The following is a 13,141-nucleotide window of genomic DNA, read 5'->3' as shown; positions in this document are numbered from 1 at the left end:
GCTGTGTCTGCTGCAGCCAGACCCAGGAGGTATTTTTAGCCAAAGGGAACTGAAAACGGCACGTCAGCGCTTGGCTTCTCTTTCCTCCTTGTCCAGCAAGTGAGAGGCCTCAGTCCTTCAGGACCCCTTCCTCTTTTCTGTGTCATCTTCCCAAGATTCAGAGCCCAGCCCCACATTTCCAGCCCAGAAAGTGGGACCAGCTTAAGGCTAACATAGATCCTACCATCCCTGTGCAGCCGCCTGGACGTGTCCAAGAGCTGGGAAGTCCCCAGTTCCAAATCCAGTCTGCCAATGTCTCGTCATCCTTGGCCAGCGATGGGAAACAGTTGTCCCCAATTGATGCTGCAACTTCCATCATGCCTCAGCCTTGGCTTTGCTTAGGGAGCCAGTGCTGGGAATTGCCAGGAAACAATCCAGGACAACAGAAACTGCATTTGAATATATTTTCCCCTCTTGTACAAAAGAACAACAGCAACAAATACTACAACCCCCAACACATGCCCCATGAGCCTTGCAGTCCCCTGGCCTTTGCTGTTGGTTCAGTTGTTGGCTCAGTGGCCTTCGCTGGCTGGAGAGGAGTCAGGTGTACGGGAGTGACCGCCTGTCCCTTATGGCAACAGGTCTCCAACTTTGGTCCTCCTGACATTTTGGACTTCACCTCCCAGAATCCCTGGCCATTGGTCAAGGTGGCAGCAGGGGCATCTGGGCATTAAAGTCCAAAACACCTGGTCATTTAAAGAAGGGAAGCCTATTCACTGTGGGAACCTCCATCGTGTAACTTGTTTGTATGAACTGTGTACAAGTGAATCCAAAACTAGAGGATTTCATCTTTTATTTGGTCCCTTGGTGTCAAGGCAAAACATGAGAGGAAGCATTTTTGTGACACAAAGAAGCAAACGTAGAGGCACATATGGGGAAAGAGGGACACCAACCACCCCTTTCCTCTTTCCCGCACCCCCAAAGCATGGAAGACAAGCCGCGGAGGCTCCTGTCTCCCTACATCCATTCCCTGGATCTTGGGATTAATTCCCCCAGTTAAGACAAAAGTAGGAAATTTCCCCAACTTGTTGACCAACAATGTGAAGTTACAGCACCAAAGATGCAGGTTAGTGGTTAAGAAAATCAAACGGAGGAACGACAGAGTTGGATCAAGCTGAGATGGGATTGTCCAAAACAATAGTACTAGCCAGTACGTCCCTGAATCTTCTGGATACCCAAATTCTCAGACTTCAGTGCAAGTTTCTGGGGCCCAGGACTCAGGCAGGCAATGCTCTTTGTGGTCCCAGAAAGGAAGTTATGGCCAGCGTTGCAATGTTTCAATGGACGGCATTGGGGTGGAGGGAGTTGCTCTGCAAGATGGTGTTTTATGCATGATTTTTTAATACTACCAACTGGACACCAAAGCCTGGATGTCCTCTGCAGAAGTGCAAAAAAGTTAGAGTAGGAAAGAAGAGGGGTGAAGCAAGACAAAGCTAAGCTGCGCAGACAACGGATTTGGAGCCCTGTAAACAACCCTCGTCTCCAATAGAGGAACTGCTCTGCAAGTGGAAAAGCTGCATTGCACAGCCCTTTGAGAAAGGAAGAGCGACTTCCCCTAAGACCAAGTGGGCCTCAAGACCCTGAAGGCGCCAGGTCCTGTCTGGCCTTGGCGACTCAGCAGGGTCAGCCCTGGCTAGGACTTGGGTGGGAGGCTGCCAAGGAAACCCAGGTACTGTGGGCTCTATTTCAGAGAAAGGGACTGCCAAAACCATCTCTGAGTGAGATTCCTTGCCTAAGAAAATCCTATGAAAAATTCATGGGATTGTGTGGACTTTAAGGCACATAAGCACATATAACCTAACTACCCTAAAGGCACCAGATTCTGTCTGATCATGGAAGCTAAGCAGGGTCAGCCCTGGTTAGTACTTGGATGGGAGACGGCCAAGGAATCCTAGATGCTGGAGGCAGAACCATCTTTCAGAGTAAAGAACTGGCAAAACCATCTCTGAGGCTTCCTGGCCAAAGAAAACACTATGAAATTCAGGGGCTCACCATAAATAAACAGGTGACTTGAAGGCACATATACACACTTTGACGGCCCTAAATACCCTAAAGGCATCATCAGGTCCCATCTGATCTTGGAAGCTAAGGAGGGTCAATCTTGGTTAGCCCTTGGGTGGGAGACCACTGAAGAATGCCAGGTGCTGTTGGCTCTGTTTCAGAAGAGGGAATTGGCAAAACCACCTTCGACTTTTTCCTTGCATACGGAAACCTTTTGAAGACCATAGGTCGACAAGTGACTTGAAGGCACATAGGCACACATAGCCTAAATCCCCTAAAGGCAACAAATTCCCCCTCAGGATGGGTGTTAAGCAAAGTCAGGCCTGGCTAGTGTTTGGATGGGAGACTGCTAAGGAATCCCAGGCTCTGCAAGCAGTGGAAGGAACAGGCAAAACCATCTCTGAGTGGGATTCCTTTGCCTAAGAAGACCCTATGAAAAATCTGTGGGGTCTCCATAAATCGGAAGGCGATTTGAACGTACATCTGCACAAACAGAGGCTCGGTCCTTGCGATGTAAACAGGTTGCTGTGTATGACAGCAGATCGATAAGGCAGGGAGGGATTCTGGGTGAAGCAGCAAGGGGTCTACTCTGAGAAAGGCTGAAAGGATCAGCGTGGGAGCGTGAGGGGATCCCTGGCATCCGATGAGCTCCAGTAAAGCAAATTCAAGTCCACCAAGGCTCTTCCTGGAGAGAAGAGGAAAGCCTTCCGAAGTTCAATGCTGTTGGCAGCTGTCTCTTTCCAAGCTGGAATTGCACAGGTGGCCATTTCAGTCCGGCCCGGTGAGCAGTCTCTTCCCGTCCGGCCCCAGGGCCTTGCTGACCACCCAGTGCAAGGCAGCCTCCTACAAGACCCGCATCTGGACGCCAGAAGACAACCTCCATTGGAGCAGATGGCTTGGCCTTCCTTGGCCTCCTCTCCTTGCTTGCTCTCTCCTGAGGCGTCCTGTCTGCCGAGCAATTTCTTGGATATAGTTTTTTTGTGGGTTTTTCAGGCTATGTGGCCATGTTCTCCATTCTCTGAAGATGCCATCCACAGATGCTGGCAAAACATCAGGAATAAACTCTTCTAAAACATGGCCCCATAGCCCAAAAAACCCACAAAAAACAATGGTTGCCGGCCATGAAACCTTTCAACTTCCCAAATTCTTGGATACGTTAGCAAATAATAAGAGTGATGGATTTTGGAATAATAAAATAATGTCCTTTCAGTTGGAAGAATGGGGCAGAAACGAGTTTCTGACAACCAAACAGGAATGGGGACATCTGGCTCTCCTACAGCAAAGGAACGTGATGTCGAACCAAAAGCCTGAACTGCATTAGTGCCTTAGTGATTTTTTTCCTGATTTTCAGTTTTGTTGACACCCTGAGCGTCCAGGTAATTCCTGAATTAAAAGGGAGCAAAGTCTGGGCAGAGGAAGACACAGAGAAGGCCAGGTGGGGTGGGGATGATCCCAGATTCGGACAAGGCAGAAGGTGAAGGGAGGCGATCCACCCTTTTCTGAGCCCCTCGTGGGCCAAAATCCTTCTGCCGGATCAACAGCGTTCTGTGGAGAGCAGCGGAATAGCCCTCCTTCACAAGAGGACGCAGACTTTCTTGGGTTTGGCTGGAGCCGGGTTCAGAACCGCCCGGACGGCCTCGGTGAAGACGTCCTTGATGCCTTCCTGGTTGAGGGCCGAGCACTCCATGTACTTGACCGCGTGGATCTGCTTGGACAGAGCCGCCCCTTGCTGCGGGGTGACAGGCAGCTGGTTCTGCTCCTTCAGCTTCTTCACGGCCTCCGGGTTGCTCCGAAGGTCCTTCTTGGTGCCCACGAGGAGGATGGGCACGTCTGGACAGTGGTGGCAGACCTCCGGGTACCACTTGTGCTTGACGTTCTCGTAGGAGGAAGGGCTGGCGATGGAGAAGCAGATGATGAAGACGTTGGTCTGTGGGTAGGAGAGGGTCCGGAGGCGGTCGTACTCCTCCTGGCCAGCCGTGTCCCACAGGTTCAGGTTGATCGTCCGTCCGTCCACCGTGTTCTGGGCACTGTAGTTGTCGAAGACAGTGGGGATGTACTCGTTGGGGAAGGCGTTGGTTGTGTAGCAGATCAGGAGGCAGGTCTTGCCCACCGCCCCGTCGCCCACCACCACACACTTGATGCTCTGCATCTCCGCAGGCGCCCCGTCTCTTGCACCCGTTTCAGGCGTCTGGAAGAGGGAAGCAGTGAGAGAGAGAGAGAGAGAGAGAGAGAAGACTTTCAGCTACTTATCTTTATAGGAGGAAGCAACATTAACAACCTAAGATAATGCGGACAATGACACCATAATATTACCAGAAGACATTCAGGAATTGGAACAGTTAATAAGGAAGGTCAAAGAGGAAAGTGCAAAGGCAGTTCTGATGCTGAACATAAAAATAATGACCGCAGAAGAAATACAGATTCAATCTGGACAATGAGGAAATTGAAATATTTGAGGAATTCCCATATCTAGGATCAAACACTGACCAGAATGGAGACTGCAGTCAAGAAAGAAGAAGAGGGCTGGGAATGGGAAGGGCAGCTATGAAAGAAAAGATACTGAAGAGCAAAGACCTATAGCTGAGCACCAAAGTCTGAATGCAAAACAGGAGAGATCCCAGCAGACTGGAGGAGGGCAAACGTTGTCCCCATCTTCAAAAAGGGGGAAAAAGAGGATCCCAACAATTATCGTCCAGTCAGTCTGACATCAGTTCTAGGAAAGATTCTGGAGCAGATCATTAAACAGAGAGTCTGTGAACATCTAGAAGGCAATGCCATAATCACAAAAAGTCAACATGGGTTTCAGAGAAACAAGTCATGCCAGACAAATCTAATCTCTTTCTTTGATAAAATGACCATTTTGGTAGATGAAGGGAATGCTGTGGATATAGTAGATCTTGATTTCAGTAAGGCCTTTGACAAGGTTTCCCATGACATTCTTGCAAACAAGCTTGTAAAATGTGGGCTAGACAAAGGAACTGTTAAATGGATCTGTAATTGGCTGACCGGCCGAAGCCAAAGGGTGCTCAACAATGGCTCCTTTTCATCCTGGAGAGAAGTGACCAGTGGGGTCCCACAGGGCTCTGTCCTGGGCCCAGTGCTATTCAACATCTTTATCAATGACCTGGATGACAGAATTGGGAGCATACTTATCAAATTTGCAGATGACACCAAATTAGGGGGAATAGATAATACTCCTGAGGACAGGATCAAGATTCAAAATGACCTGAATAGACTAGAAAGCTGGGCCAAAGCTAACAAAATGAAATTCAACACAGAGAAATGTAAGGTATTGCACTTGGGGCGGAAAAATAAAATGCACAGATATAGGATTATGGGGGACACCTGGCTGAATGAAACTACGTGTGAAAGGGATCTAGGAGTCCAAGTAGACCACAAGTTGAACATGAGTCAACAGTGTGATGCGGCAGCTAAAAAGGCCAATGCTATTTTAGGCTGCATCAATAGAAGTATAGTGTCTAGATCAAGAGAAGTATTAGTGCCACTGTATTCTGCTTTGGTCAGGCCCCACCTAGAATATTGTGTCCAGTTCTGGGCACCACAATTCAGAAAAGACATTGAGAAACTGGAGCGTGTCCAAAGGAGGGCGACAAAAATGGTGAAGGGTCTGGAAACCATGAAGCCCTATGAGGAACGACTCAGGGAGCTGGGGATGTTTAGCCTGGAGAAAAGAAGGTTAAGAGGTGATATGATAGCCCTGTTTAAATATTTGAAAGGATGTCATATTGAGGAGGGAGCAAGCTTGTTTTCTGCTGCTCCAGAGAACAGGACCCGGAACAATGGATGCAAGCTACAGGAAAAGAGATTCCACCTCAACATTAGGAGGAACTTCCTGACAGTAAGGGCTGTTCGACAGTGGAACGCACTCCCTCGGAGGGTGATAGAGTCTCCTTCCTTAGAGGTCTTTAAACAGAGGCTGGATGGCCATCTGTCAGGGACCCTATTCTGCCATGCAGGAAGACACCATCCAAGTCCTCCCTGGGACAGAAGGACATCCAGACTCTGTTTAAAAACATCCAGACTCTGTTTAAAAACCTTCCACTACACTCCAAGGGAATGCGTTCCTTGCAGTCAGGAGGTTCCTCCTAATATTGAGCTGGAATCTCTTTTCCTGGAGCTTGCATCCATTGTTCTGTGTTCTAGTCTCTGGCGCAGCAGAAAACAAGCTTGCTCCCTCCTCAATGTGACATCCCTTCAAATAAACAAGGGCTATCATATCACCTCTTAACCTTCTTTTTACAGGCTAAACATCCCCAGCTCCCTAAGTTATTCCTCATAGGGCTTCATGGTTTCCGGACCCTTCACCATTTTAGTTGCCCTCTTTTGGACACATGGCTCCAGTTTCTCAATGTCCTTTTTGAATTGTGGTGCCCAGAACTGGACACAGTATTCCAGGTGAGGCCTGACCAGAGCAGAATAGAGTGGCACTATTACTTCCTTTGATCTAGAGACACTATACTTTTATTGATTGTTATCAAGTTTGGTTTTAATAAACTTGTGGGAGCATGCGGTCTGTGCTATGACCCTGACTGACCCGATAGAGGACCTGCCATTAAGCCAAAGGCGAGGAGGAGACCCACGTAGGCAGCTCCCCTTGCAAAGGCAGAGCTCCAGGAAAAGATAGAATTGGACATTAACTGCAGGAAGTTGCCAAACCAGAACCGCCTCTGCTGCCCAAGGAAGACAATAGACTTGGCTTCACACCTGATGAGCCAGTGATCAGCTTAGCCACTCAGGAATCAAGTCGGATGCCCCTCCGAATTGTGTCCAGACCTAAATGCACTGTGCAACACATTACCTGCTCTTGGCTTAACAAAGCCCAATCAACACCTTTGTCTAGCAAGTCCCCATAGCCTCTGGATACGTTTCGCCCTATAAAAACCCTGGGGTTTTGGACCCTCCTTGTGCTAGTGCTAGGGTTGCAAGCTGGTCCACGCCAGACTGAACTCTGCTCTTTGCTCCCGCGGCCCTCTTCCCCCGCGCTCCGCGGCTGTGATCCACTGTCCATCCAAGCTTCATCAGACTTCCCGGAGAAGACTTCTAAGGTAGTACTCCCTAGTGGTGCCTCTCTTTCTCAAACCTATCTCCCAAACTCACCCATCCCTCTGCTATAGCACTGAGTGTGTGTGTGTGTATGCTCCCCTTTTGCTGTGTGGTTTTCCCTGTGCTTTAATAAACGTCACCTTTTAATTGTACCTAGTTGGTATCAGCATCTCTTTCTCTTGGGGCTTGCTGGCAACCTCTGGAATACATTGTTGGGACCTGATTCCGGCACGTGGTATTCTTAGGGCCACCTCTCGGCTATATTTGAGCTAATTAAAATTCCCCTAAACAGATCCTTCCTAACTTGATGTAGCCTAGAATCGCATTGGCCTCTTTAGCTGCCACATCACATTCTTGACTCATGTTCAACTTGTGTTCTACTAGGGCTCCTAAATCCCTTTCACGTGTATAAGTCTCCTTAAGCCAGATGTCCCACATCCTATATCTATGCTTTTCATTTTTTTCACTGAATACAGTACCTTACATTTCTCCCTGTTGAAGTTCATTTTGTTAGCTCTGACCCAGCTTTCTAATACATTCAGGTCATGTTGAATCTTGGTCCTGTCCTCTGAAATATTAGCTATTCCTCCTAATTTGGTGTCATGTGAAAATTTGAAAAGTATAGCACCAATTTTGTCCTCCAAGTCATTGATAAAGATGTTGAATAGCCCTGGGCCCAGGACAGAGCCCCACTGGACACCCCACTGGTCACTTCTCTCCAGGCTGAAAAAGAGCCATTGTTGAGCACCCTTTGGGTTTGGCCAGTTTTGTCTTCCAGGGTAGATGCCAGTTTGTCCTGATTTGGGGTGGTACAAAGCCACAGCCTGCCAGATGGGACAGGACACCCTCCGTCTTATCCCTCTTTTAGCCAGAGAGTGCCTTTTTCAGGGGAAGAGAGGAAGCCGGCTGATGGGGAACCATGCAAAGAACTGAGCCGAGATGTTGGGGGCTGCGCATGATTCACCAGCAAGCTCCCAGTCACAAGCCTCTGCTGAGTTTGTGGCCTATGATGGAGACCTGGGAGGGATGGACAGGCTTCAGGGCAGGTGCCTTGGCCCTGCGAGTGGCACAGAACTGGGCAGGTGGCTCATCTGGAAAGAAGGGTCATCATCCCCCAAAACTGACAACAAGTGTAGCTTGATTGTGAGTTCCTGCATGGCAGAATGGGGTTGGACTGGATGGCCCTTTTTGGGGTCTATGTGATTCTATGTATCTACCCACAGAAGCCTAAAATGCACTGGTAACCCCAGCTAGAGGAGGCCCACTGAATCATTATCCCCATTTGATATTGATATTGATGAATTATCTCCATTCGATAATTAATTCAGTGGATCTGCTCTTGTTGGGACGAAGAGGATGGATGGAACGACCGATGGGGATAAAGAAAGGGGCAGAGACCTAAGAGGAAGGGGTGGGGGATTATTGTACCTGCCCAAAACATGCCAGAAAACCACACTCCCCCAAAGAAAAAATCCCTAAGTGTGTCTCCAATGTCAATTTCAAAAAAGAAAGAAAGGGTACACCAAAAACGAAGAAGTGGAAGTGACAACAACCGACAAACTGCTGCCAAACCCAAACAAGTGAGACTGCAATCGCTCACACATTTTTGGCCGCTCCATAAGACCCCCCCCCCTTTTTTTATTGCCATGCAAAGAGGCACTTTAAACACATTTTTTAAAAAAGGGAGGCATTTGTCCCATTAAATAAATCGGGTGACGGAACCATTTTAATTTCTTTTTTTCAAATGGATAAACACGGCATAATGTCATAGGAGTTTATCACACTGGGGCTAATATTGGCATTAAAGAGAGATTGAGTCTCTCTATTGGGAGAAAGGCGGGAGATAAGAAAATAATAATAATAATAATAATAATAATAATGCATTTAAAGCATCCTGCAAATAAAGTGAAAATGTAATTTCACAAATGATTATCACATGCAATTGCACAAATAAGGTGATATCGAATTCGGAAGTGCATTGTTGCTGTAATCCCAAAAGTAAAACGATGTGTGTTAATGCTTCTTTGTAACCACTTTAATTGTGGGTTTTGTGTGATGTCATGTGAAATCGTTTCGCGTAATTACATGATTTTTCAGGGATATTCACGGGATAAACTCCTGATCTCCAGAAGCAATAAGAAGCATCCATAACATATAACAATAAAATAAGCATACAATCTTTTTGAAGGTTGTTTTCCAATTGTTTCATGCGCGGTGTTCCTTCATTTCTTCCCGTTCTAACTATGTTTGGTGTTTGTGGATACGACTCTCACTGTCCTTTTTTCCCTTTCAATAACTGACATTCCTCCCCACACATTACTTAGATATTTCATGACCGGATCCAACTGCAAAACTCCTTTATTCCTATAAGTATTTATTTATTTATGTGACTATAAATATTGCATAGAGATGCAACTTAATATGTGTGTTATATGTACAACCGTGTTTTAACTGTGTTGTAACCCACCTTGAGCCGCGAGGAGAGGCAGGTAAGAAATAACATTATTATTATTATTATTATTATTATTATTCCATTAATTTATGTATGGAATTCTGGTATTTTTTAAATTTTAGTGCAGAGTCACCATTTTCTTTTTGTAAATAACTTTTATTAAGTCTTATTATTAATAAAAGAAAGAACACAGAAACACAGTAAGCTCCAAAATTGAAAGGCATTCTCCTTATTCTCTAATAACTCTACTTATAAAATTATACACACACACACACACACACACACACACACACACATATACAGATAGATAGATAGATAGATAGATAGATAGATAGATGTACATATTATTCTAGTACTTCCTTACATCTGTTTCAAATCTGTAAATCCTATACTATATTGTAAACTTTCTATTTTACATTATTTGACTCTATAGGTAATTAATTATTATTATTATTATTATTCGATAGCCTTCTGTCCCTTCTTAATAAGCAATCTATCGTCACGGACAGATAATCTCCAAACATTTTATTTCTTCTCATTAGTTATTTATATTTTCGCTCAAAAATTATTCCAACAAAATTTCCCATAATCTAATAAAAACAGGATTATCTTCTCTAGTTCATATCACATTCCGTATGTTATATATACATATATCATAATCCGTATTATACTGTACTTAGTTTACTTCCTAAAGTCGTCCCAATAGCTAGTCTTTAAATGATATCCGCTCCTTGTCCTATTCTCCGTCCTAATAAAAATAATCATATAAATCATATAACAATCAGCAACTTTTTCATGACGATCTCTTGGAGTCCAGAGGTTCCTTCATCTTTTCTGTCTCTGCTTATTTATTCTTTGACCCATTTCTGAGAACAGGCTTTAAATTGCTCAGTTTTCCAAAGGGTCGCAAGTCTTAGCCTAGCGGCGCTTATCATCTAAAGTAATAATTTGCCATGCCTTCTCTCTAAGTCTTCATCTTCTATCATGTTCTATCATGTTCTATCATCTATCTGATGATAGAGAAGCGTTTTAATTTTGCGGCATCAAGAGGGTTGGAAGAGACCCCCAATTACCCCAATCGAACCCCATTCTGCCGCGCAGGAAAACACCGTTGAAGCACAATGGACAGATTTCAGACGGAGACTTGTTGTCAGTTCAGGACATTTGCCATAGAGCGCTCTTTTTAAAAGCCCAGCGATCTGGAAGAATTTTGTATCCCGAAAGCCAACCGACACGAATCCCCGAGAGGTTTATGGACTCATAACCTAAGAACAGAGTAAGTACTCACATCTCTCCTGGCGCTTGCAAAGCTAGCAGCGGCGGCGGCTGCCTCTCCCTTCTCCCCCTTTGCTTCCTCTTTGGCTTCTTCTTGAACTGCACAGAAAACACCGGCCTGAATTGAGGAACTCTGGGGTCAGCGGCGGTCCTTCCGAAACCATGATCTCAAAAGAGAGGCACAACTAGGCTTCCAGGAATGACAAGAGAGACTCAGTCAGGAAATACTACTCTTCCAAGTGGAGAGCCCTTGGGCCACAAGGGAAAAGACGCCACAATTTGGGATATGTTTCACTCTTTTAAAAGGTTGTCTTGCCTTTCAACACAAAGCTGTCCGCTTGAACCTTGAGCCGTTTCTGCAATTCTCTGAAGATGCCAAAGCCACAGATGCTGCCGGCAAAACGTCAGGAAGAAACCCTTCTAGAACAGGGCCACGTTTTGCCTGAAAACCTACAAGAAACTATGGATGCCGTCTGCCATGAAAGCCTTCGACTTCACATTTCTTGACCGTTTCTAAAAAGCGTTACTTCTCACGAAGAGCACAACTTCGCTGCAGAGGCGACAAAACACTCTTTCGACGCAATGAATTTGTGGTCGCCTTATAAAAGAAGGCTTGAGAGTTAAATACAAAAGGGCTGGGCATGCAAAGAGGAGCGCGAAAGAGGAAGAGGAAGGAAAGGAGGAGGACGTTTCCATCCACCGTGTCAGAAACTGCAAAACCCTCCTTGCAAGGAAGGCAAAGAGGGAAGGAAGACAGCCGGGGAATTCCTCCAGACGCTTCTCTTGCCATGCACCGTTAAGGGCTGCTTGCAAATCCCCTCCAGCCAAGAAGAAGACAGCGAAGGGAGAAGTGTGGGTTTGGGGTTGAGAGAGTTGGACTAATAGGGTTTCACTCACCCACGGAAACCCACTGGGCGGCCTTGGATAAGTCCCACTCTCTCAGCCTCAGAGGAAGTGAAAAGCAAAGTCCCAGTGAGCAAAGCCCTTGCTAATAAAGGCCCTGTAATAGGGTTGCCTTAGGGCTCCCATAAGTCAGAAATGATCTGAAAGAGTACAAATACACAACCGAGCACAAAGTTAGAATCGCCCAAGCCTTTCCCAATCACCATAGAATCATACAGTTGGAGGAGTCAACAAGAGCCAGTTCAACTCCTTTCTGCCATGCAGGAACTCTCAATCAAAACATCCCCATTGACACATGGTCATCTCTATTTAAAGAAATCATGTTCTGTTATGTAATTGCTCACAGCAAGAGCTGTTTGACAGTGGAACACACTCCCTCTGATTGAGATGGAGACTCCTTCTTTGGAGGCTGTCTTTAAGCAGAGGCTGGATGGCCATCTGTCAGGGATGCGTTGATGGAGAGTTCCTGCATGGCCGAAGAAGGGGGTTGGACTGGAAGGCCCTTGAGGTCCCTTCCAACTCTATAATTCTATGATTCTAAGGGGAAGAAGAAGGGGAAGAGGTAGAACTGTCACCCTGGAAGGGGTCCCCAAGGGCCATCCATTCCCATCTCTTCCCACCGGTGCAGAAATCCCCTGTTAAAGCATTTCCAGGCAGAAGCTTGGCATTGGGGTAAACAAGACAGAAAAGACAGAAAAACGGCCAAATGACCATGATAGGTTTGGAGCAAGCTTGTTTTCTGCTGCTCCAGAGAATAGGACACAATGGAGCAATGGTTGAAAGCTCCAGGAAAAGAGATTCCAGCTCAACATGAGGAAGAACCTCCTGAAGGGAAGAGCTGTTCCATGATGAAAGATGCTGCCTTGGAGAGTGTAGAGTCTCCCTCCTTGGAGGTCTTGAAGCAGAGGCTGGATGGCCATCTGCCAATGGGGATGCTTTGATTGAGAGTTCCTGCATGGCAGAAGAAGGGGGTTGGACTGGATCAGGGCCCTTCTTGGGTCTCTTCCAACTCTTCTATGATTCTAACAACTAATCTGGCTTTAAAAAATATATGTTCAGATCATCCCACCACTTCCACCACGACAGGCTTTCTTTCCCACCCCCTTGTTGCAAACAAAACCGTCCTGGGGTTGCTCCAACTGAGCTCCAGCTCACCTTCCCATCTGGCCCCCATGGCCTCCTTCTCCAAAGTGACCACAGACCCCTGGAGACCCCTGGAGGGCTATGAGGAGCCCCCAGCCCACAACTCTCACAAAGAAAAGGCAGCCACAGCCGGAGGCGGCCAGAGGATGGGTGGGGAGGAAGAGCCTGCCTTGGTCAACACAACAGCTGCCTGCAAATGTATATTTAGCCCTGCTCAGGCCTCAGCCTGACTCTTAGTCACAGCTCCAGGCTTAGAGACCAGCA

The 13,141-nt window shown here is 46.5% G+C and overlaps 1 protein-coding gene across 1 annotated transcript; it reads right to left on the bottom strand.

The window, feature by feature from the left end:
- Positions 1–815: 815 nt before the first annotated feature.
- Positions 816–11,377, bottom strand: RHOG (ras homolog family member G). Its single transcript, XM_089513176.1, has 2 exons — positions 10,845–11,377; positions 816–4,228 (listed from the first exon to the last, which is right to left on the bottom strand). The coding sequence occupies exon 2, from the start codon at positions 4,187–4,189 to the stop codon at positions 3,614–3,616; it is 576 nt and encodes a 191-aa protein (XP_089369302.1). The 5' UTR covers positions 4,190–4,228; positions 10,845–11,377; the 3' UTR covers positions 816–3,613.
- Between the last annotated feature and the right edge of the window lie 1,764 nt (positions 11,378–13,141).

The sequence above is a fragment of the Sceloporus occidentalis genome, unplaced genomic scaffold, assembly GCF_023333645.1.
Source record: "Sceloporus occidentalis isolate IW3139 unplaced genomic scaffold, rSceOcc1.0.p SCAF_2, whole genome shotgun sequence".
Taxonomy (NCBI): domain Eukaryota; kingdom Metazoa; phylum Chordata; class Lepidosauria; order Squamata; family Phrynosomatidae; genus Sceloporus; species Sceloporus occidentalis.
The sequence above is the reverse complement of the archived record's forward strand: the minus strand, read 5'-3'. Positions and strand labels throughout refer to the sequence as shown.

Bases quoted from the DNA above. Each gene is read 5' to 3' on its own strand.
- RHOG (XM_089513176.1), bottom strand. From the start codon at position 4,189: ATGCAGAGCATCAAGTGTGTGGTGGTGGGCGACGGGGCGGTGGGCAAG.